Source organism: Pezoporus wallicus, unplaced genomic scaffold (genome assembly GCF_028554395.1).
Source record: "Pezoporus wallicus isolate ANWC-B61680 ecotype Strahan unplaced genomic scaffold, APGP_CSIRO_Pwel_v1 contig_13458, whole genome shotgun sequence".
In the NCBI taxonomy this organism is placed as follows: Eukaryota; Metazoa; Chordata; class Aves; order Psittaciformes; family Psittacidae; genus Pezoporus; species Pezoporus wallicus.
In genome coordinates this window covers 509,211-534,634 of record NW_026635549.1, presented here as the reverse complement: position 1 = coordinate 534,634, position 25,424 = coordinate 509,211, and the positions used below count along the sequence as shown (strand labels likewise).

The window sequence follows — 25,424 nt, the reverse complement described above, 5'->3', positions numbered from 1 at the left end:
TAAAATTAACACACCTTCAGCACAGTTTCAGGAATATTCATCAGGGACTGTAGTGATAGGACAAGGAGTAAATGGGCTTAAACTTAGGGGAAGTTGGATATAAGGAAGAAGTTCTTTAATGTGAGGATGGTGAGGCGGTGGCACACGTTGCACAAATTGATAAATGCTCCATCCCTGACAGTGTTCAAGGCCAGGCTGGGTATAGTCTTGGGTGACATGGTCTAGTGTGAGGAGTCCCTGCCCATGGCAGGGAGTTGGAACTGGATGATCTTAAGGTCCTTTCCAACCCTAACTATTCTATGAGTCTATGATATTCTGAAGAAAGGTCCCCATTATTGCAAGCTGTGTTTTGGAATGTGACTCATTTCTAACCCACATTTCATATAGTAAAAACCCATGTTACTTTTAATGCAGTGATCTGATGTATCAGCCTCAATGGTAAATTAAGTTTTTAACCAGTGTTTAGATGACCTATATTTCTCCCTATAGGAGCAAACCCAAATGTACCACAGATACCTGGTTTTCTGATCTTAAAAATCCCACCTTTCATAATTTTCTATACAGGACTAGCTTAATTTAAGAGTAATAGAAATTAAAGAAGCCTACATAAGATAAATTTATATTCTGTGGAGATTATTAATAAAAAGAAATGACAACTGAAGTGCTTTTTCTTTTTCTATATCTTACATTAACATATTCAATCATCTGTCAAGTGATTTGTGCCTGTAAATTGTTCTGCATAAAGATGACAACAGTTTAAAACCTTGGATTCTTCTTAGCCATAAATTATGATGAATAGGTGATGGTTTATGTTATTTGGGCAAAAAACTGCACTGGATTTTGGCAAGTGCAATTGTTTCATTCTTTACCCAGCTTAATTGGGCAGCAGTGTGGTCATAACAAAACTAATTTTGTATGATGTCCAAATTCAAGACTTAGACTTTGCAAAAGGTGACAGAAAGGTGAGCATAGCACATTGGCTTATCTTGAAACTATTGAGCTATAATAGCTTTTCAAACGTGCACAGTACAAGGTTGATTAATCGCTTTGATTTTACCATCGTCTTTCTCTTTAACAGAAGCAGATTACTGTTATCTTAATAATGCTCTCTGTTACTCTACAAATTGGAAAAGTTTCCAGCTGTCTATATGACATCTTGTTATTCCCCCAGAGGACAAATGTAATTTGAAGCTAGTGTTTTCAGTACTGTTTCATTTCTTTTCATAGGCATTGTGTATTACTTTAAGGTTTGTTTGCAAAGTAAGTCAGAGAAGTGCTCCTTTTTCTTTCGCCAGGCATTTGATTTTCATGTAGAAGGAGACAAATATATTCTAGTTTATGAAACATTTTCTCATATATCTTGACACTGTTGAAAGATGTCCATCTTTCTTTCAAAATAGGGACCAATCTCCAGGAGCCATTCTCATGACTTAAGGAGCCTGATCTCATCAGTGACACAGGTTGGTCTTTAGCTAGGACTGGACACCCCCATTCCAATTACATGTCTCAATGAACCTTATTTCTATATGCAGACCTATTAGAGGAAAACAAATTATATTTTATTTTTACCCAATTCTTGAATTTCACATCTTTTTTTATTTTTGGCTGTACCTAAACCCTAGTTAATTTATATTTTGTAGGCATTCCCCTGCTTTATTCAAGTTAAAGCTTTAATGTGGTATAGTTTGCCATCATGTACACTTTGAACATAGTTTCTTATTTCCAGTTCTCTTTCTAGACATTGTTCTTTCCCTGCTAGTTCTTAGTGAAGAACAACTCAAAAAGATTATGAGCCTGTCGCGTTTTTATCTTTTTGCTTTGGTGGAAATATAAACGTTAAACCTGCAAAGCTAAACCATTTTTTTTCTCAGTTTCACCTTGCATTGTGTTGTAGTCTGTGATAGCAAACCCCAGTATATTTGCAATACCTGTAATACAATTATTACAAGATGTTAAGGGGTTGGTGAATTTGGTAGCCTGATAGAGGTAACGTCTACCCAGTAGCTGCTCCTGTACTCCCAGTAAGCATATACGCAAACAGGACAGATATACAAGTGTACACGTGGCTGAACAGAACAGCGCAGACACAATCAGCACTCTTACAAACAAAAGTACCACCAGTAGTCTCATCATGTCCCCCTTACCCATCTATATGTATACCTACATATGATAGTGTGAAAATTGCCAGTAGCTGGATTTAGACACTTGATCAACTCGGTAAATCTGGCCCTGTATCCTTGCTGTTCCAAATGCTGGCACTTGAGTGTGCATGTCCTTGAGCTGGAGCCCTTCTCCAAACCCCTATGCCCTTACCAACACACATAGTGATGGCTCCTGTGACAAGCCTGGGAGCTGCCAGGCAGGGTATTATTTGGGGTCCTTCACCCTCCATTGACTCTTTATGTGTTTTTTCTGGGGGTGCAGATGAGCTTTTAGAATCAAAGAATCATAGAACAGTTAGGGTTGGAAAGGACCTTAAAATCATCTAGTTCCAACCCCCCTGCCATAGGCAGGGATATTTCACACTAAACTATGTTACCCAAGGCTCTGTCCAACCTGGCCTTTGAACAATGCCAGGGATGGAGCATTCACAGCTTCCCTGGGCAACCCATTCCAGTGCTTCACCACCCTTACAATAAAGAACTTCTTCCTTATATCCAATCTAAACTTGTTCTGTAGAGCAAGCATGTTAGAGCATGTACAGTGAAGTAAAGCCCAGGAGTGTCTGTTTAGTAGATATTAGAGAATTTGATGTCCAGGACGTATACATAGATCCACCTATGATGGTCATTGACCGCAAACTTTATTGCATATCGTTGAAGTAAGAACCAGAATATTTTCCACATTTCTCCTGCCAAATAGTTTACAGTTTAGATGTTGGAATCATAGGTTTGATTATTTCAGGATACCTGTGGAGAACATACTAAAGAGACTTCATATAGTTGGTAAATTATGCTCTACTTTTGAAAGTTGATGCAATACCTGACATTTTAATGTAGTATTGCATAACATTAAATACTTTCAAATGATTTCTGTATTACAGTTGTGCATTTTAATGTATTAAAAATGTGCTTAGAATCTTTTTCCTGCGATAGATGTTCTCCCAACACTACTTTCTTCATCTGTGGGAGCTTATTGTGCAGTGCAAGCTTTTTGTGTATGCTCTGAAGAGCATAATGCATCAGCACTTTTCTCCGGCTTTCTTTTGCCTTTTTCCATAGTGCTTCAGTGAAGCAACTCTGCTGTTACATGCAATCACTAACAGATAACCTTAAAAGCACATATCTTTTTTTTTTTAGAATACTAAGGCAATGAATAAAAGTTATTTCAAAGGTAACATTCAGGTTCACCTTTCAAAATCGCATCTTTGTATCAGAAATAACGAAACCGTGGAGGTGGGTGAAAGTGATTTTTTTCTTCTTAAACCCAAGTTGAAAATTTTTTAATGGAAAAAAAAAAAAGAAGAAATTTCTCTCAAACTGATGCAAAAAAACAGTTTTTCCTACCAAGAAAGCTGAGAACATCTGGGACAATTTGCTTAATTTTGGCTAGGCTTAGATATGTGACCAGTGATGATCAACGGTGCTGTATTAGCTGCTTCTCACAGTGTGCGCTGTTAATCCCTGTGAACAACAGCTACATCAATTTTCTTTCCCTAAGCTGTGAGGAGGAGCAGAAACCATTTTGATTTTGTTTTAACCATTCAGATTGTCTGTCTTTTTTTTTTTTCCTGAAGCAAAATTAATTAGGCATGAGGGAGCTGTTCTGCTATGCTGTTAGCTGTAGACTGCAGAGGACTGTGGCTCCCTGCCCATACGTACACTAAAGTGTCTTCCAAGATTTTAAGGGAAATAGAGAACCTTTCTGCTGCAGTAAAAGCACTTGCAAAGCAAATGATTCATGTGTGAAAAGTTTTTCCTGTGCAATACATGGGCATTTGTCTATAAATTTACTTATACCTTATTATGTGAATATTCCTTATTACTCATTTTTATCATTCTTGCAAGTATTTTCTTTACTTTTTCAAGTCTGCTCCTCCTGCGAGTGTAAGTACCTCCACAGATGAATAAATGTAATGTTAGTTACACTAGTAGAAGCCCAGTGGCACCGATAGGGTTGCACCAGTGTTATCAAAAATACGGTTTAGCCTTCAGTACTTGTGCTAGTTAACCCATGAAAAGATCCCAAGAGAATTCATTGATTATGGTTTGCTCAAAAGCAGTGTGGTCAGAGAGCAGTGAATAGAGTATTAACCATCAAAGGTAAAAAAAGCTACTAGGAGATAATTTTAGGCACAAAAATATGTCGCAGTACATTATCATTTAACAAACTGCAAGAGAATAGATTGTCTTGGTTGTATAGTTATTGAGGAAAAGGGGAATGCTTATTATGTATGTTATGTATTTCATTATACAATTGCAACATGAGCATATCACAGATATCAAAGAATGAAGTGAATTATTTTGATTATTTGCTTGCCTAAAATGTTGCCAGTTAGTATGCTATTGATTTTTCCATAGAACTGAGATAAAAATTATCTTAAGTGTTTAAATTAATCAAACAACCCAGTTATGTATTAATGTCAGCCTTTTAAACACTCTAACTACAGCGATCAACCTTTTAAATAAAATTATGCAAATTACAGTATTAAACATTATGAAAATATCCTTGTAAGTCCCAAGTTACAAGTACTTTATAATCCTTGTTGATGAAATAAGGTCAATCAAGCAACAGCAGTTTTCCATTTTTATGTATCTTTTGCACTGAATGAAATATTGCCCAGGAAAATCATTTCCAGAAATGGATGAACTGTTCAGACTGCTGAAAAGTTTGATAGATTTTCCTCTACAACTGAAATGGACCAGAGATATAGGAACCTAACAAATGGAGTGTTTATGATAACTCATATGTTAGGGTGTCAGCAGTGGCAGAAGCACAGAAGAAAATGAAAGGCAGAGTGACTGCAAACTTCTGCAGCTGTATAGTAAATGACCTGAATCGCACAAGAAAGAATGTAATTTAGTGGAAAAAAAAAATGACGGTTTCTAGTTTTCTGGAATGCACTGTTTGAAATTCCTGCACTGATCTATCTTATAGATTTAAGATACAGGAATATAATGAATTTTACATTTTACAGAATTATTTTTTTAAGGATTCAAATCCTAAATGTCAAAGTATCTCTATTTAATCAGTGGGCCGACAGGCACTTTGAATGGCAATTCAAACTGAAGACTAAGGCACACAGCGTAAATCAGCCCCTTCTGATGCCTGAAAAAAAAAGCCTAGATGACTCCTTAATTTAGATTCCTACCTGTTAGAAAGCTAATATGATGGCATATGAATTTCTCTTAGTGTAAGATAGAAAGCTGTAAGCACAAAAGCTGAAATTTGCATTCTTCTTCTTTTGCTGATACTAATTTCGTACATCTTGGAGGTGCTAGCCTAAACAGAATTCATGCATTGATGTCATTTCATTTCCACTTACTGCGAACCTCATTTGAAATTGTGATCTCTACTTTAATCTGCACAGTGGATTATGTTTATGAAAGTGGGAGTTTTGTGATGGGTCTGAATTAAATATATCAAGTGCTTATACTTGCAAACAGATAGGCACTTTTGTTCTGTGGTGTATATAGGAGATCATGTTAAAAGTTTAGCTGGAAAAGATGGCAAACTGGAAAGTTAATAATAAATAATCCTTTAGATGAAGTGGGATTAGATAAAGTGCTCAATTTGGTATGTATGTGTGTGCATCTGATTGTGAGAGAAAAAGAACAGATTTGGAGGTAGGAAGAAGGAAGAAACAAAAAATGTAAAAAGAATGAAAGTCAAATCAGTGGAGGATGAGGTGAAGACATAAGAAGTTGTGATTAGAGCTAGGGGATGGTGATTCACTATAGATACAGAAAACATTATTTTGTTCTGAACAAGATTTGAGATATGAGGTAAGGTAAGATAAAATTAGGGATCTGGGAGTCAACCAGAGAACAGTGATAATAGTTACTTGCTAAATGAGAGAATGAAAGCAAGAAAACCCAGAAAGGGGAGAAAAAACAGCGAGGGAGGAAAAAAGAAAGGAAAGGATGTGTATGTATGGTATACAAACAGTGAAGAAGGCTGACTAAAAATTAAGACCTGGAAAAGGGTATAGGAGACATCTAAGAAGAAAAGAATGATCGAAAGAAGTACCCTTTGAGCAGGATACAGGTTGATTGTGAATGTGCTGTAGATCTTTATAGGTATTGACCGAGAGCTGGATGTGGCTTCTGGGAGCTCTTCTAATTGTGTGTTGAGGGTGATACTTCCCCTAAAAGGCATATAATGGCTGATGGTTGAGTGCTCTGTAGGCATCTGTGCAAGGATTCACACATCAAGTGCACACATACTGTGTAAGACCTATTCCTGATTAAATATAAATTTCTTTCAACAACAGATAGTCTTTCACTCTCCATTCTTCGTACCAGAACAGTCATATAGTGATGAGAAAGTTTTAGGTTATGGTAACTTTTCATTCAAAAAACTTAATATATTGTCCTAGTTTCCTAAAGGCAATATGGATGACAATGAGTGTGCTTAGTTACGCACTGTGAGTAAAAATAGATGTGGCATATCTTAAATAAAAAGGTCACAAAAGGCACTCAAGTAGATAAGAAAGATTAGCATGAAAAGCTTTCTGTCAGCCTCTTTCGGACAGTTTGAAAACACAAAATCATCATATTTGAAATCAGAACTGCAGGAGAATGCTTTCTGTATGTTTGTCTGCATTTAGAAAGGAAAATTTTAATGCTCTAGGAAAACAGTATCAAAAGGACAGGTTTCCTTTGACGTTAATGGAGAAAAAACCTTAATCTGGACATGGCAAAGGGCTCAATAAGGATCAGTCTTTGGTCCTGCTGATAAAGAAATCATGAAGGGCTATTTAAACCTTATCTTCATTAAACTACCTAAATGGCCTTGATGTTTCTGAAATGTAAAATGGACCAGCCTAATTATGCAGCCAATTGGAAAGTTCTAAAGCACAAATACATCCTAGGGTTCCTTGTACAACAAGAATCTGGCAATCTTGTATACTGGTGAGGTTTGGGTGGTTAGGCAGCAGGTGAAACCATACAGCCAAAAGAATACAATTTGCCTGTGGAGTGAAAATCAGTGGCGGAATACCTTCCTAAGCATGTGATAATTAAAGTAGAAAAAGCAGGTTTTTTTCTTGAAGGCAGCTGACAAACAATATCAGATTCACTATAATTAAAAATGGATTTTGTTTGTAATAAAAGTCTACAGATGTAATTTTTAAGCAAAACGTTCCCTTCTCAAAAATAAGACTAAGCATAATAAACAGCTCTAATGACAAATTTTGTTGGAAAGAATAGGTGCAATGGTTTCAAAGTATTACAGTTGTATAAATTGGAGCTGTTTTGATGCCATTGTCACTATTGTAATATAGTTCTTATCATTAAAATTCATATGATGCCATCTTTATCTTATTGAGTGGGTGGATGCAGTTGTAGATGTGAAGTACAGCAAGAAAGAATTAGGCAATGCTTACTTGTTTGAGTGTAAACAGGTCTGTCAAATCAAATAACTGTAGAAGTATAAAAGGTATCATGTTATTATTATGAGAAAAAATATATCTATAAATGTCTTAACAAAGTGACAGAGTATGTGAAAATGCAGAACCCAACAGGGTATTTTTCTTCAGGATTTTAAGAATCTGTCACAATCTGTAGAATTGATTTTCATTAAGGGACTGCTTCAGCTGCTTATGCTATTCTAAAACTGCACTGAGAGAAACTTCCTGGGAAGTCAAAGTCAAATTCTTTGCAGAAAGGAGCAAACAGTTCTGAGTCTGTCAGGTCCTTATTTTGCTGTTCTCTGTGCTGGGCTTTATTTCAGCTTTTTCACAAAAAAAGTATAAAAAAAACTCTGTTCCTGTTCCTTCTTTCTCATTCTTATAAAAGAAAGTGTCATCTGAAGATACCTAGCACTTTCATATCAGAAAGATAAGTGAACTCTAGTGGTAGAAGTGATTCAAGCTTCACCAGGAAATTTCTCTTGAATGCTGGAATCCAGATAGTATACATTGCATCTCTTTCTTAAAGACATTTTCTTGTCAAAAATTTGGGAGAGTACTCCAGTACAGCAGGTACAGCTGTAAATAAAAGGCATCTGTTACCCCACCTTCACAAGTAGTTGCTTTAAATAGCGGGACTTCATTGAATTTGGTGACTTCTTCTACAGAGGCTGTAAGTTCATCAGACCCTGGATAATAAACATATGTCAGGTCAAGGGACGGAGAAGCCCTCTTGCATCTGAAGTGTATGTTGGTGATGCTGTTCCTGAGCAATAGGGCAACAAAGGCCCTCAAAGTTATCTAAAGGTTTCATGCAGACCTGTTCCTCATGCAGCACTTATGTATATTGCCTTGGTCAACATCTTTTCTGTTCCACTGGAAATAAAACATGTTCCTGGATGAGCCAAATTTTGCATACAGACTTACAGATCATATTCTCCCATGGACCTCATCTTGTGCACTTCTTACCATCTTCTGCCGAGTCCTCTGGACCTGTTACTGTCACAGGTGGCATTGAGCACTCTTTCTCCAGAGAGGCAATATTAGTGTCCCAAGTCGCAGAGGGAAACCAACAGCAAAAGATCTTGGCATGAGCTTTTGGAGAAGGGGTGAGACTAACTGGGCTTGTGGGAGCAGGTGCTGGATATGCTGTGCATGTGCTGCCAGTTGCAGGTGCAGACAAGCCCAAAAAAGCAATCAGAAAAGCTGCTAAACCAACATTCTGACCTTTCACTGGTGTATAATGATGAAAGACATACGATATCCCTTAAGCAAGAACTTTGTTATCAGCCTACAGGTAAGAGTAATACAGAGAAAACAGATTTAAGGCAAGTGCTCACCAAACTCTACACATAATTTTTAGACTCTATTTGTACAGAAAGTGAAAGGAAAACTCAGGGGCACAATTCATCTAACCTACCTGAGATTGCTAGTGTAGGATGAAGTGAGTTAAGACCTAGAAGTGCCTGTTTCTTCTCACTGAGTATAAAGAGAGCTACCTCTCATTTCGGGATTATAAATATAAAATTTTGGTAGGATTAAAGACATTTGTTGTGTCAACCTTTTGCTCTTGAAAGATGGGGCAGAATATTCCCAAAATGACTTGGAAAAGCTGATAATTTCTTTGACTGTGGAGGAGAAGAGAAAACCATATGAAAAGGTTTGGAATTTTTCATAGTCGCCTAGGATCATACAGGGCATAGGAAAGTTTGCTGTGTTCTTGCTGCAATCTGATATAAAAGCAGAATTCAGAAAACTCATGGAAATGCAAGAAATGGAAGTTTTGCATTCAGACAGCTTATTTAGATGCTTTGTCAGGCCAGAGACTGTCAAGTTAAAATAGACAAAAACAGAGGGTATGTCCATATGCTGCTAAATGAGAGGACCGAGAAACCAGTTCCAGCACCGGAGCCATGATTCTCCTGCTTAACTGTTGGCTACCTCTGGACTATTTGCTTCCAGCAGACTCCAGACAGAAACAGCCTTAAGCACTGAGACTTGGCTGAAAATTAACTCTGATTTAGCAGCTTTGGTGCAGCCAAAGAGTCTAAATATGAAATCAAATGGTGCTAGCAATAAATAGTATTGCATGCCATACTGCATCATCACAACTGCCTTAAGTAGGTGCAACATCGAATTAGATGGTTTACGAAATAAGTGCGTTGGTCTTCTGCGTGACCAGCAAGAAAAACAGGGCAATGAATGCATATGTAGATAGATATGCTTAAATAAAAGGAACTGGAACAAGATCATCTTTTTAATTTGTATCAACCCTGCTGCTATGGAACCTGGTAATAGATTTCTGCTGCGATTAATGGTAATTTGAACTGAAGACCCTTTTGGAATTGTGACTGTGGATGATAAAAGAAACTCCTCAGATGATGATAATCAAGATATAGTTTGTGTGCAAATACAAATTGAGTATTCAGCTTGCTTTTTCCCCTTTCATCTCTATACAGAGATTGCTCACTTCTCATGTCCTGCTTTTTCCTATTTTGCTGCACTAACGAGTTTTTAATGCAAAGGAAAAGTGATTATAAGCAGTGAAGCAAAGACAGCTTTATAGAGCAAGACTGAGGAATTGAAGACACAGATCAGAGCTATCCACCAACCTAAGATGAAAGAGAAGTTCATGAAAGCAGAGACATATAGATAGCTTTGATTTCATTATCATTAGACAAGAAAGGATGAGAAATGGATGAGCTATAAAGCTATTCATACCTAGTAAGTTGCCTATATTAATAGAAGAGTCCATGCAGAAAGCATTAAAGTGGTAACATAAACCAGGAAAATATCCTATAAAATATCCTATAGTAAAATATTTGTTCATATCTGGGTTTAGTGTAGTGTGATTACCAGATTGTAATAATGTAAAAAAAAGACACAGGTATTATGTATGTATTAAATATTTTATTCCTTGATGCTGTAGTTTTGTTTCATTGTAAAGCATGAGTTATTTCCTTGGACTACTCTCCTTCTTCCTCTTTCCTTTTGAACGTAGATTCTAAGGATTGTATTTCTATTACTGTTTTTGTGGTTTATCGGAGCTTGAATTGCAGACAAATTAAATAGTTGGTAGCATTTATAGGAAGTTTTTGTTTGGTAGCTATATGTACCTAGTTGTAATATTCACAAGCAAAGCAGGTAATTACACTTGAAAGGTGCTTGACTAGATGAAGAATGATTTGTGTACTGTGTTTTCTGATTGCAGTTAGAAAGCTAATACAGGAAATTAGTGGCTGGGAGTGGGGAGTAGTAACAAACATTCTTGTTCTGAGAAATAACAGATTTGTCTCTCCAAGTTTTGGTCAATCCTAAGGCATCAGTTTTGCCTTACAATTCTTAATTTTTTTTCATTAAGTATAAATGAAATAAAACAATAAAGCAAAACTATTTTCCAGGAAACATCCTATCATCACCAAAACTGAACTGTCATGATTCATAGGCAATGGCTATTATTTTTGATTAATCAATATTTTCTTGCCAAATTAAAAAGAATTGCTGCCTACCTGCAGCTGAGGGACATTGGATTCTTCTCAGGTTTTAGTAATAGAAGTGTTTTCATTACTCTGCAGTTTCCTGACAATACAGTCAGCTTTTGTAGCATTTTCAGATGCAGTACTATGAGAAAGAAATGTGGAAACAAAGGAAGGGATGTTAAGTGAATTGCCTAGAGGGACAGAAAAAAAACTATGCCAGACTGGAACAAGGTTTCTTGAAACAATACTGCTTAAATCAGTGTCATGTCTTGAGCTGATAGATTTCTTGTCCAGTGCAATCCATTTTGGTGCTCTACATTTTGTAGTTTAATTTATTTTGACACTGAAACTCAGCGTAAGAATTACATTAACATTCTGTGCCTTTTTGCCATTCAGCTGTCTTTTGCAAAGGTCCCCTGTCATGTTCTTGCCCTAGGTTAATACAGTAAACAAGATGTATTTCAGTGTATGTATCAGTGAGTGATTTTTACATAAGTACTGTGAATTTCCTGTCTGGTTTTCTAGTACAAGGTAAATTGGAGCTCATATGGCAATGAATAATTAATCTCTTTTCCATTTGTGGGAACAATTTTTAGAAACAGGTCTTCTATTTTTGCCATGAAACTATTACCTTGGAAGCTATTTAAACATTTGTGCCAAGTCCAACTATATCAAATAGTGCCAACACACTATATCAAATATCAGTCAAATCATATGAGCGACTTGTTATTTCACACATGCTGAACTGTTACTGTTTTCAAGTTCATAGGCTTGATTACATGCCATTCAAGACAAAAAAGAGCTAAGCAGGCTATAATTTAGGTAGCCTCACCTACATGTTCATCATGTAAACTGATCATACTGGGATATCTGTACAATATCCCTATCAAAATACTTTCCATATGCATTTAAGGAATTTTCTGTTTTCATTTTCTGTAGGTCAATGGAACAGAAATTGAATATGAATTTGAAGAAATTACTTTGGAGAGGGTAAGTGTACATTTTTCTTCTCTTATAGGAAAAAATAATCTGTATAAAAAATAATGCAATTAATTATGGAATTAAAAATGGCTAAGAATAAAATTATTTGCATTTTAATTAAAGATGTCTGCTCTTTATTCTAAACAATAAAAATGTGGGTGATACTACAGGATATGCATTTCATGTTTTTAAGAAGTTTCAGATGTAGCTACTTGCAGACCAGTATCCAGGCTCTTTTTCGCCATAACTATACAGACGCTTAACTAGGCATATGATTATTGGGAAAAGCCCATGTGACTTAGCTTGTGGCATGGAATTGTGGTGTCTAATCTCATTTAATCTTAATTTCCTCGCATGTGTGCATAATGGAAGACATCTATTTACTATAGAACAAGAATTGCAAAAGTGTTTTTTATTGTCTATAGGCCGTATCTATGTGTACAGGCACGTTTATGGATGTCCAAATTACATGAGCTATAATCAGAGCTGGCAGTGAAGACTTTGGTGGTAGTGTGGTTTAAAAGTCTCAAAAAAGGAAAAAGAAATAGTTAAACTTTGTGCTGCATCCCATCTTCTTGGATTTGGTGGGTTTTCCTTGGCTTTTGGTTATGTAATTTTCCTTAGACTGCAGACTTTCTTTGCCTCAGGATCAAAACCAGATGGCCATATATTGTGTAAAAAAGAAGGTCTAAGATTTGTCATGCATCATAGTACTTACAGAGATTTCCAATGGATGCAAGATTGTCATTGCTGAATTCCTTCAATATTCTACCAACATTCTGCTAATATGAAGTTTTTCCATCTTGAAGCAAACACAGTTAAGCTTCTTTCTACATAAAACGTTTGAAGGCAAGGCCGGATTTACCAAGATGTGACTGATGACATATGAACAAATGCCTGTAAGGTAGTAAAATACCATTAAATTAGATACTTAGATTATACAATTCATTGCACTTTTTCTCCATGTTATATTTTTAATTGTCCAGGATAATAAATTCCATAACTATTCAATTTAAAGCGATAAAAGCTTATATTCTCACTGATTTTCTCTCTCTGACAGATTATGAAACAGCAATATATCTTTTTACCATAGCTATCCTTGTAACAGGTAACATGTAAGGTTATAGGCACTTTTTATCTACTGTCTCTCAACTTACTTGCGCATCACTAGTTATTCATTGGACTAGAGTTTCCAAAGGTCACTGAACAGAACAGAATGCCTCCTGGGTGATATCTTGAAAACCACTTTATTTTTAACAGATGTGTAAGTTATCAATGTACATATTGAACAATGAATGTGATTTTCATCACCTGAACCTGTGCGATGCAGATAATTAGTTATTCACAACATAATACAGCACAATATAAGTTACAAAACTGAACAACAATAGCAAAAAATGGAGGATATTTCAGTTGTTTTCTGGATGCTGCTGAATCTATGGTTTCTGATTGTTACTGCTTGAAATGTTCTGTCACATGTATCAGTGTTTTGTGTCAAAGGCAGGGTACTGTGTCTGCTGGTTTTTGTGTGAGATATAAAACACAAGTGATTGCCTTTAAATAGCTGTCATTTATATTAGACTAAAAGCATTTTCAGAAGAAAGGCATTCTCCGTGTTGATTACCCATTTTCTTCCACAAAACTGCTTTTAGAAATTAGATGGAAAAATCATCTCTCTGTACTTAATGGCAAAGCTGCAAAATGTATTAAGGTTCCTGCTGTTGAGAGATAAAAATGTAGTTTGCCCATATCAAACAGTTTGCAATAAACTCCATTTTAGTCCAGTTATCCAAGTTATAGATTTCTGCATCCCAAAACCATCAGATATTTTCTTCATGACATTTATCCACATTTTTAAAAAGTCAGTATAATTTAAAGGATTTTACAATGTAAAAGATAAATTGGTTGAAGATATAGTAGGGCTTTTGCACTCTTTCCTGCTTTTTTTTATGTAGCAGACTGAAAGGGAAGGTGGTAAAGGATTGATTACTTCAGTTTCTATAGACTTTGCAAGGACACCATGAATTTAATTGTAGGAGGTCACTTTCATCAATAGGTGACATGAATCTGTGGGATGTATTCCTGAGGAATTACTGCCTTTGGTATGAACCTTGCCTCAGGATGAAGAGGTGGTTCCATCCCTTGGGGTAACATAGAACCGCTGTGTGCATGTTGGCAGAATGTGTCCCATGTGGAGCTCAGGAACAGATCAGCAGGGTCTCAGAAATGCCCAAAGGAAACTCTGCTAAGGGATTGGCGGGATGAACAGTGCAGAGCTTGCTGAGCATCACTGAGCTGCCCGAGACCCAGCTGGCATACCAAGAAATGACTGCAAGGATACAGTCAGCTAGTGTAGAAAGCTTTATTTTTGCTCTTTGACATAATGTTGTTCAGTTGTTTCTATTTAAAATGTTACGTCCTAGTTTACAGTTTAACAAGACTTGGGGATTTGAGCTTAAAAGGCTTCAGTGAGAGCTCACAAAAATGGTGAAGTTGAGGCAGATCTACCTTAAAGCTGTGATTAGTGCTGTTCCAGGAGGTAAGGAAGTTTTAAATAGCCCCTCTGCCAGCTTCCTCCTTAGGGACATGCTCTTATCTTTTCACTCTTCAGCTGTGCCAGCCACTTATCAGGTACCATCACCAATCCCTGATCCCCACAAGGATCACTGCTAAATAAGTGCTCCTCCTTTAGAGCTCTCTAAAGAACCTACTCGAGTAACACATTTAAGGGAAATCAAAAAAATTCTTTTCTCAAAATAATAATAAAAAATACAGTTTTAATTCCTTCAACTACCTCAGAGAATGTGTGAGTTTCTCTACCTTGCAGGCATAAAATGCAGATCCAGGTGTAAACAAGACTTGATGATTTCTAATAAACTACAACGCCCAAATGCATGCTAATAAAAAATTCCTAAAAATAAGCCATTACCTTGCTCCAGCTTGAATATTGAAGACACCATGAAAAGGAAATTCTACATAAAATGACTCATATTAGTGCAGTGATGTTAGTCTTCCATTACAGCAGGGCTTTGAAAATATATCCAGTGCTATCAAGACTGATATGCGCTTTTATACATCAGTGGTCAGTGTAAGAGGAAACTGAATAGAGTCTGTGACAAAGCCTAGCCTAACTTCTCTAAGCTGGAGAAAAGTTCAAACTGACTGACTCCTTGGCACAGTGCTGTGCTTGGAGGGGTATGCTGAAGAGAGGATTTTAACAGAAGTTGATGGAATATCATCCAACATCAGTAGTTACCTTGAAGAAGGATAAAGACAGACAATGGGTCACTTAATGATTCGTGTCCTATTCATGCCAAGTTCAGCATCTGAGTTCAGTTCTCATTCCTTTTTTGCTCATCTAACCTTGTCTGTTCTTCAGATGTTAGAGAAAAAGAGGTCATTATGATTAGTAAAGCTGTTTTCACAGAATCTTTTGATGCTTCAACACAGATTTTCATTACCTGTATAAAATCATATTATTTTTTTGTGGAATAGGCTGTGTGGAAAGATTAAATTCTATCAACACTGGAATTAAAGACATCTAGATCGCAATGCCTTGTCATCATGAGATTGACTGACCTTGGTATCTGAACAGGTCAAGCTCTGACTGAGAAGTTTTCCAAGGCTGAGACATGCACAAAGTGGCTCTTTTTCTTTTATACTCCTGTGGATTGTCTGGCCTATGATAACAATTCAGGTTACATTGCAGGATGTTCCTGTTTTAAATGAGCCACATAGTTTTACAAAGTTTTTAGTAACTTGTTTTGCTTCCTCCTCACTTTTTCAGATTTGGTTGCAATTGACTATTGGGCATGCTACAGTTGAAAGAGAGACAGGCATGAATGCTCACATGGCATAATGATTTCCTTAGAAAATCAGGTCAAAGATATTTCATAAGAGTAAATCATGCTTGATAATGATTTATCATCTTGAAGTCTGCTGTGACAGCTCTGATACATTTTGCTCTCTATCCACCCCATGCTCTGTTGAGTGAAGAGAGAGAAGATCTACTCTCTCCCTCTTCTTTGCTTTCATTTGATATTTCAGTGACAGCAAGTACCATGAGATTTTATTTTTCTAGTTCAAGATTATTATTCTGTAAAGGTTGGGTTTCCACATTTCCACTGCATTCCAGGGTCTATTCAAACCTCAACGAGGAAGGCTGGAACTGTAATCAGAAGTAAACTTACAGCATAGAATTTGAAAACCCTGAGGAATCAATGGAAAAAGCAATTCTTGTACATTTTAGTAGAGTAAGGAATTTATTTGAGGCCTGGGCTTTTATTTTCTTTGGTACCTTGTAAACCTAAGAGTTATTACTACTGTAATAGGAGCTATTAATTATGCTGTTTTCATCAATAATTTCTTTTATGAAAATGCAGAAGTTTGCAAAAATATAATAAGGTGCCTTGCACTGAATACTGAAGAGCAGTGGGAATTGGATTGCATTCAATGACACAAGGATTTTTACTCAGATCAATGTAATATTTTTTCTATCTATGTTTCTTGTTTTAACAGAGGCCATAGAATCATAGAAGCAAAGAGTCATAGAATAGTTGGGGTAGGAAGTAGCCATTAAAGCACATCTAGTCCAAACCCCTTTCAATAAGCAAAAATGTCTTCAAGGTTGCTCAAAACCCCATCCAACTTGACCTTGAATGTTTCCAGGGATGGGGCACCTACCACCTCTCTGGGCAGCCTGGGCCAGTGTTTCTATACCTTCATTAGAAAAGCTTGCTTTTTTGTATCTAGTCTGAATCTACGCTCTTTTAGTTTAAAATCATTACCCCTTCTCCTGCTGGAACAGGCCTTGCTAAACAAACTTTCCCCATATTTCTTGTAGGCCCCCATTAAAGTACTGAAAGGCCACAATAAGTTCTCCCCTTAAGCAGCCTTCTCGTCTCCAGTCTTTACCAGCCCAGTTCTCCCAGCCTGGCTCTGGAGCAGAGCTGCTCCAGCTGTCGCAGCACCTCTGTGGCCTCCTCTGGACTCGCTCCAACAGCTCCACATCCTTCTTGTGTTGTTGCCTCAGAGCTGGACATAGGACTGCAGGGGGGGTCTCACCAGAGTAAAGTAAACGGGGGAGCATCACCTCCTTCGATCTGCTGGGCACGCTTCTTGTGATGCAGTACAGGGCTTTCTGGGCTGTGAGTGCACATTGCTGGCACATATTCAGCTCTTTATCTGCTGTTTGCTTGTATGTCTGGGAAATAAGTTTTTCACCTTTAGAGTAATGTATCTGTTTTCTGCCTTTTTATAAGGTGTTAGACACCAGTTGTTCATGCATTAATAAGCTTTGAACTCTCAAGTACAAGATGGTAGGACATTGCGGTGCCAGGAAAATCCTCCTTTGTATGTTTCAGAAATAACAGAGTGAAGGTGAGTGGTCAAGAAATGGCCACTAGGAAAAGGTATTTTCAGTGCTTAAAAGCTTATTCTGTAGACCTGTGCCTTTTGAGAACCCAGAGTACACAAATCAATATCCAACCATCAACAGCCCCAGTGGAGTGGTCTGACATCTTCCAACAGGAGAAAGTAAATCTTTTAAAGCAAGTATCCCTCGGGTACCTGCTGAGCTCCTCCAAACACAGTCTTGCTCTCTGAGTGTTCATTTTACAGAACTGTATATATTCACTGTTGAAAGCTTTCTCACTGGGTGCCCTTATTATGTTTCTTCTTTGCTAGGTTCTGCCTGCTTCCTAAGTGAGAGTAAGTGGTGGTTATTCTTGCAGCCTCAGACTGAAATGAATTATAATTCAAAGGCAGCATCTTTCTTACTGACTAGCTTGTATCAGGTTTATAGTAGAATAGTGGCCTATGGGTGTTTATTGCAGTAAGGTACACCCACAGGAATCTTTCTGGAAGGGGCCACAGTCTGCCCACAAGAAGAGGCAGAAGTATCTATGTAGGACGCAGAGTTATCAGCAAACAGAAAACATGAATCTCATCTTTTTTGTTCTTGTGCAGCCAGTTTGAAAAACTGATCTCTTGGGTATCTATGCAAAGTCTTTGCCCTTTATGTGCCACATATAGTTCTGTAAAATGGAAAGCAAAAATAAGAAATATCCTTGGAAAGTGTAGTGTATGCAATCACTGTGCAGGAAATTCTCTTATGCTTTCTAATTCCAACTACATCTCAGCTTAAAGTTGACACTGATAGGCACATGTGTCTGTGGCTGCGGTTTACCTTCAGAGAGGTTGTAAGCATTGGAAAGGGCAGACTTTCTGGTCTCTGGATGCAATTAAGGCCCGTGTTCTCCTTTTGTCTCTTGTACCTTACCAGATTTTGCTTTGACCTTTGGTTGTGCAGGAGAAAGCTGATGAAAGGAGATGAAGGATCCTGGTGTGCAGTCCTGCTAATGCGACACTGAAATACCAGGTCAACCTTTTCCAAAGCAACTGCAGAATTTGGTTGCTTTAGTTCATTGACCTAAATTAAGGTTCCTTGGAACGGTCTGATTTTCTTGTAACATTGCTCACACAAAGCATGTGACTTTGTCACCTCAGAGCAGCCCTAATTGGGCACCCAAAATATAACTAATCACTGGAAAACTTCGTTCTTTGTTCTTATTCTGTCAGACAGTCATTATATGCTGAAACTCTTCCTGGTTGTAGAGATCAGTGTGTCTTGTGGGGATCTGTTTCACCTGTGTTTGTAAGAGATCTGAAATGTGCCAGTCTGGAGCACGTGTGGAAAGGCAGAAGAGCTGGGACATGGAGGGCTGTATCTTTTGGGGGGAGAGAAGCTCCTGCCCAGTGTTGTTAACTGTCATTCTCCACATTCACTGAGTGGGACTGGAAACTCAGTAAACCCATGTAACTGTCTTACTGATGATTATTGGCTAAAGAAGTGAAGGAACAACTTTCTACTATTATATCCCGCTTGGAGATGTGAACAAAACATTTTTATTTATTCCTATTGCTATTGACAGTTGCATTGCTACAGGTTGAGTGCGGTCAAGAATAGGTGAGCTGCCCATACCTGTCCCAAAGCAGTAGCAAGACTAGGAGGACTCATCTGTTTAACATCCTCTACAGACAGGGATGGTCTGGACTGCTTCAGAATATGCAGTGCCAGAAGAATTTGAGTTATCCAGGGCAAACAGTAAAAAGCATGTCTTTTTTTACCTCTTTTTTATAAGGAAGACTTGCCCTGTAATTCATCATTGCTACAGCTGTGCAGAGGGTGAATTCTTTCCCAGCTGTGGCATGGCAGCACTTTGCATCCCTGTAGTCACAATAGAAAAGCTGCAAAGCTACAAAAAGAGAGGTGAAGGAGGAGGGCAAGCTATAAGTGACTAGGGAAAAAAATTAACTGCTACACTGTGATTAGGAGAAGAAGATGAAATAATTCTATACATTTAGCTCCCTCTGGGTGCCTATCAAAGAAATTCATATCTTCGTACTGTTATCTTAAAATTTTGCTTTAAATCTCAGTGTCTGAAAAATATTGCATGGGTGCTAGCTCAGTTAAATCAGAATAGTGTATTTCCTTGGATTTATCTCTGCAATGCTATTTAAACTCCTCTGAGGGCATTATCTCAGAGAAGGATGTCCCTTCCCATGCATGTGGGCTAGCTTTATATTTCAGATAGAGAAAAAAAAATGTAATTTGGATTTGCACTCAATAATTCAAGCTTTCCAAGGCAAAGAATATCACTGTGAATTAGGCTTTTATTCATTTGTATATTCATTTTTTAATGTCTATGTATTCACTGGTTTTAGTAACTCACACTGGGGTTTCTGGGTATTTCATAGGATCATAGAATAGTTAGGGTTGGAAAGGACCTTAAGATCATCTAACTCCAACCCCCCTGCCATGGGCAGGGACACCTCACACTAAACCATGTCACCCAAGGCTCTGTCCAACCTGGCCTTGAACACTGCCAGGGATGGAGCATTCACAACCTCCCTCGGCAACCCATTCCAGTGCCTCAGCACCCTAACAGGAAAGAATTTCTTCCTTATATCCAAGCTAAACTTCCTCTTTTTAAGTTTGAACCCACTACTGCTTGTCCTATTCTACAGTCCCTGATGAAGAGTCCCTCCCCAGCATCCCTATAGGCCCCCTTCAGATACTGGAAGGCTTCTATGAGGTCTCCACGCAGCCTTCTCTTCTCCAGGCTGAACAGCCCCAACTTTCTCAGCCTGCCTTCATACGGGAGGTGTTCCAGTCCCCTGATCATCCTCGTGGCCTCCTCTGGACTTGTTCCAACAGTTCCATGTCCTTTTTATGTTGAAGACACCAGAACTGTGCGCAATACTCTAAATGAAATCCTTGGATGAAGGGTTCACAATTTGTTTCAATGAGTCCTCAGGTCCAGGGAAGATGAGGAGAGTTTTCCTGTTGTGTGAGCAATTTTAAATTACTGAATATTTGGTTATGAAATCTCACTGTGTTTTCAAAATAATTTGAAGAAGAAGAAAACTGGAGATTGTTTGATATATTCTTTTGAAATTCAATCAGAGTCACTCGACACACTGAGTCATTTTGTTCCCAGAGGAGTAAAAGAAATTTCATTGTCCAATATACTGGATTGCAAGCCTGAAGTTACTTACTCTCTCTGCAGTGAAAACTTCAGGGAATTTGTTCAGGAAAAGCATGTCAGTAGAAAATACAGATACTAGAAAGAAGGCACTGACACAATACTAGGAAGTAATCTAAAAGTGATCGAAACAAAAATCAAGTGCAGGAAAAATCTTGTATATTCTATATCAAATATGAAGAAAAGTTGAAAAGTTAAGTAGCATTTAAGAGTTCAAAACCCGCCTATGTGAGTCCAGGTAAAAGGATTATTCATATCTACTTAAAAGCTATCCCTTTAACTTGGCCAAGATCACTGAGACCTTGAGATACTTATTATGCAAAAAGTTATTTTATGCAAGTCATAGCTGCCTAGAGGCAGCATTCTGCTGCTGTTTCTTTTAAATTATTATATTGACATTTTATTTTTCAGGTAATACCATTTATTTATTGCCTTTCTCTCATTTCCGAACTCACTTATTCTCACCAGATAGTTTGCAGTGAGTAATTCTGCTGCATTTTTGTATTATTTATGGCTTTACATGAAAATTGCCTTTATTTTAGATGTAACTCTTTAGGATGTGGCCTTTCAGCTTATTTACTCTATTATCCTTAGATGACTAAGTCCATGCTTTATCTCACTCCTGTTTGGTGACTGGAATGTGAGCATCTAATGCAGACTGGCTGTGAAGCTGCCTTGCCAGGGAAAGGAGAGCCAGAAGCATCACAGGGGTGTCTTGTGCCATCCCAGGATAGCAATGTAATACAGGCAGACTGAAATTCTCTGTACAGGTGCAAATTGCAATGGCTTGCAGAGATTTTAGATTACAACTTGCAGAATACTGCCATTTCTGAAACAGATACTTAAGTTGTATTAAGTATTATTAAATAGGTAATGTTTTTCTAAAGAAAAAAAGCTTTTTCTGAAGCCGGGCAGCTTTTTGGAGCTGTATCCTCATCCTCCAGGCTGGTGCAGGACAAGAATACCTTTTCCCTCCAGCTTAGCATCTCTGCAGTCATTTGACAATAATTTCATCTGGAAATAACTTTGCAGGTATAAATCCTTTATTGATTTGAGAGTTCAGCACAGATTTAGGGGTGTTCTGAGGGCTTGGATAGCATCCTTATTTCCAGGAAGTGCAAACTAAAGGGTATTCTGCTCCACACAGTTCTGCTTTTTCAAACTGGCACAAAAAGCCTACTTGCAGAAATCAGTCTGAGTGTTATTACCTAAGCAAACCTGAAGTGTCCTACCCTGCGATGCTTCACATCAATCAGCACTAGTGACTAATGAGCAGAGCTGCAAGCGTGAATTCCAAATAAACATACCACTTCTGAATAAAAGCTTCTGGAGAGCTAATAGGAAGGTATGTGTACACTAAAAAGAACTAATGTGTGTCTGGAATTCTGTCTTTTCCAAGAAAGAATGTAGGGATCTTCTTGCAGAAAGATTGAGAAAGCAACACAGAAAAAAATATGACAAACTAAAGTGCTACAAAGCAGGGGTTTGACTCAGTTTTCACTTAGTTTTGCAATTGGCACTGACAAATAATATGTGGATTTAAACTGAAATGTACATCTAAATAAATGGGAATGATGAGTCTCAGTTTGCTAGTAGAAAATGACTCATTCTGGAAATGATAATCATCTTGCAACAAAGATGGTCATTTTCGATGCAGGACTTTTTAAAAGGCATCTTTGATGTACTGAATTTGTCTTCTCAGAAATGCAGTGTTTTGCATTGCAGAAAATTGCCTTTCATTTTTGTTATTAATTTGGAATCAATTGTAACGCTTAAATTAGGGCCACTCAACCTTGAGGAATCGGTATGCCACTTGGGTAGGGAATGACATAGCAACGATGAAGATAAATAGGCAGGAAAAAAGGAGGAAATAACCTGCTGACTTACCCAGACTGGATTCCACAACTGTCCTTGCTGTGCGTCATAACATAGTAGTACAGTATCACAATACAAATTTCTAATCTGCTTTTTGGATGCAGCATTGCAGTTATTTTCTAATCTTATGCAGTTACATTTGAAGCAGCCAGAAGACCATTTGTCTTCCACTTACAACTATCATCCAGCTGCTCTCTGACTGTAAAGGAAAGGAAAGCTCTTTCATCAAATGAGGGCTGAGAACTGATGTGGTATATACTTTTTTTGCAAAGTGCTTTTGGAAGAACAATGGACCGCTTTGTAATATGTAGAATTAGATGATATAGACCATTTCCTCTCAAATTTGTCCCCATGTTTAAAACAGCAAGTAAATGTCAAATGGGTAAGGTAATTCCAGGTATGCTGAAGCTGTAAGTAGTTGAAAAGCAATTCTATGCTTCTTATGCATGTTTTATGCTGTGTTACCCTAAGAATTTGACCTAGCTGGTGAGTCTCAAGCATAGCTTGAAATTCACCTCATGCAGCTTAATGCGATATATGAATTCTGACTGAATTCTATGAATAATTTATATTTTTGTAGTGGTTTTTAATTTTGCAGAATTCAGCAGGTTGCACTTGGAGCACAATGCACGTCCCTCTCCAGCATCCCTATAGGCCCCCTTCACATACTGGAAGGCTGCTATGAGGTCCCCACGCAGCCTTCTCTTCTCCAGGCTGAACAGCCCCAACTTTCTCAACCTATCTTCATATGGGAGGTGCTCCAGTCCCCGGATCATCCTCATCATTACAGGATATCATTAGGTTATCATTAACAGGAATTAAACTGTATAAGGAAGAAAAAAAGAGATAAACTAAAATATACTATGAGCTCATAACTGTAACCTTTACTGATGTTAAATAATGCTTTAAAGTGCAAATAGTTTTATTGACAGTGATGATGATGGTGTACCTATTTTCATTATATTTCACAGTGGGGAAACTTGAAACACAGGCAGGCCAGTTGTAAAAGTGCTAGCCTGAAAATGCACACATCCTAATCTGTAGTCTAGCAGCCTCCTTATTGAAGTCCACTTTGAAGAATACACAGGGAAAAATACCTATTCCATTGATATCAGGGGTCTTACTAGCAGTGTAACCCTTACAGAAGTTTAGGAAAAATGAGAAAAAACATGACAATTTTATATTCTTTAAATGTCCCCTGAATTTTTAGAAATGGAAAAATATGTGCATCTAATATGTATTTAGGAATTAGAAATGTAATATGAATAGTTAGCTTACACAAAACATTGGCAACTGTCATTCTAAACTAGATATTTGACAAATAAATATTTATAATATATTTCCAAAGCAGAAACAGGGCTGCATTACGCAGTGAGGTACTTATACATGTTTTTGTCAATAAACATATAACTAAACCACTGAATATTGAAATCATAATTGGATTTTTAAGCAGAGAGACATGCTATATCTATGCAACTTACGCTATAATGAATATGCTTAGAGATTTCATATTAACCTTTCTCAGGGGAAATCTATAGATCTACTAGGAATATCTTTATGAGAGGAAGCTTAGAAAAAGAATATGATCTTTCTAGGTATATTCATTATAATGTGACTTAGGGAGAAATGAGTGAGTCAAGTGTGTATGTGGACCTACGGTAAAAAGAAATTGCAACTGCTCTGAGCTATAAATTTTGAGTTAAAGTAACAAAAGCTATTAAAATAAATAGCTACGCTGATTTTCCACCTCCAAACAATGCCATTACTCATCTCTCCCAGCAGCAGAGAAATACCTATCGAAAAGGGCTGAGGAAAACCATGATCTTTATGAAGCTTCAGTGCTACTTTAACTGGGTAGAAGGAAATCAGGTAAATCAAAATGTAGTGAGGACTTAAGAGTCTAATGTAAATCTATTTGAATAAAGCCCCAAAATACCTTTAATTATGAGAATGAGCTAGGGCCTTGATTTTCCAATCTGATTTCTAAAGGAGTTAGTTGAATAGTGTCTGCATCTGTCATGCTGAGTTTTCAAAAGCTCTTTGAGTGCTGAATAAATTTCAGTGTACTGAAAGAGAGCTAACGCTGTGGTGGTGCTTAAAAAGGGTAAATAGGATAGTGTGAGTCATCATGGTATCTGTGTAGGCCAGACTGTTCTGGGTAAAACAGTGTCAGGTATTATAAACTGGCCAACTCTGAAGTCATATGTCAAGAAAGGGAATACAGCCTGTGGCTGAAATCAAGCGTTCCCACCTGCAAAGCATTGAATCCCCAAGAAGTCCTAGTCCTTCAGCAGCCAAACACAAATATTCAGGTTGGTGTCACAGCCAAAGTAAAGTGTAGCCAAAGTGAAGCCATTAGCTGCATAACTGAGGACTGTAGAGTTAGAACAGGTTCTGGGATGTGGAATACAAGAGGATCTGGGACCTGATGTGTAACATTTGAGATATCTTCTTAATTCTACCTGGAAAAGATGCTGATAACTGAAGTGTCTTTAGGAGAGTCCTTGAGGGTTGTTGTGAGTTTGGAAAACACATCGTCTTAGGGAGAGAAAGAGCAAGCCTCTTTGGGAGGTAGGAGGGAAGGTTAAGTGGTGACTCAGTCAGAGAAAATATGCACTTTAATGAGAAATAACCTTTAAGAGAGTGTATTTCATCCTACCTGGGGGAAAACAAGAGGAGCTGATGGTTTGATGTTCAGATAGGTTGAGACTGTTAATAGGCTATATGTTAATAGGTTAGCAATGACAAATGACAAGGACTGGATGAAAGTTTTAGGAATAGCAAAAGGATGTTAGGGAGGAAAAACAGTAGCTGATAGAAAAAAAAGGGGGGAGAGCATAATATAAGTACTAAGAAGGAGACAATATTAATGAATGCAAAAAGAGTTGTCAAATACTAACTGATGTGATAGAGCAAAAATGGACATTTTGGGGGGGACAAGGGACACAGCAGGATGTTGGTGGTTAAAATCAG

General features: G+C 37.6%; 1 protein-coding gene across 24 annotated transcripts in view; it reads left to right on the top strand.

Moving 5' to 3' along the window:
- The window catches only part of DLG2 (discs large MAGUK scaffold protein 2), a 995,744-nt gene that overhangs the window by 611,502 nt on the left and 358,818 nt on the right, over positions 1–25,424 (top strand). For 15 of the 24 annotated variants that reach the window (XM_057396723.1, XM_057396722.1, XM_057396721.1 and 12 more), the window contains 2 exons: positions 1,401–1,460; positions 11,989–12,039. In XM_057396723.1, coding sequence (XP_057252706.1) covers positions 1,401–1,460; positions 11,989–12,039 — 111 coding nt within the window. The remainder of the gene's footprint in view (positions 1–1,400; positions 1,461–11,988; positions 12,040–25,424) is intronic. The other 9 variants (XM_057396738.1, XM_057396744.1, XM_057396746.1 and 6 more) reach the window with 1 other exon arrangement.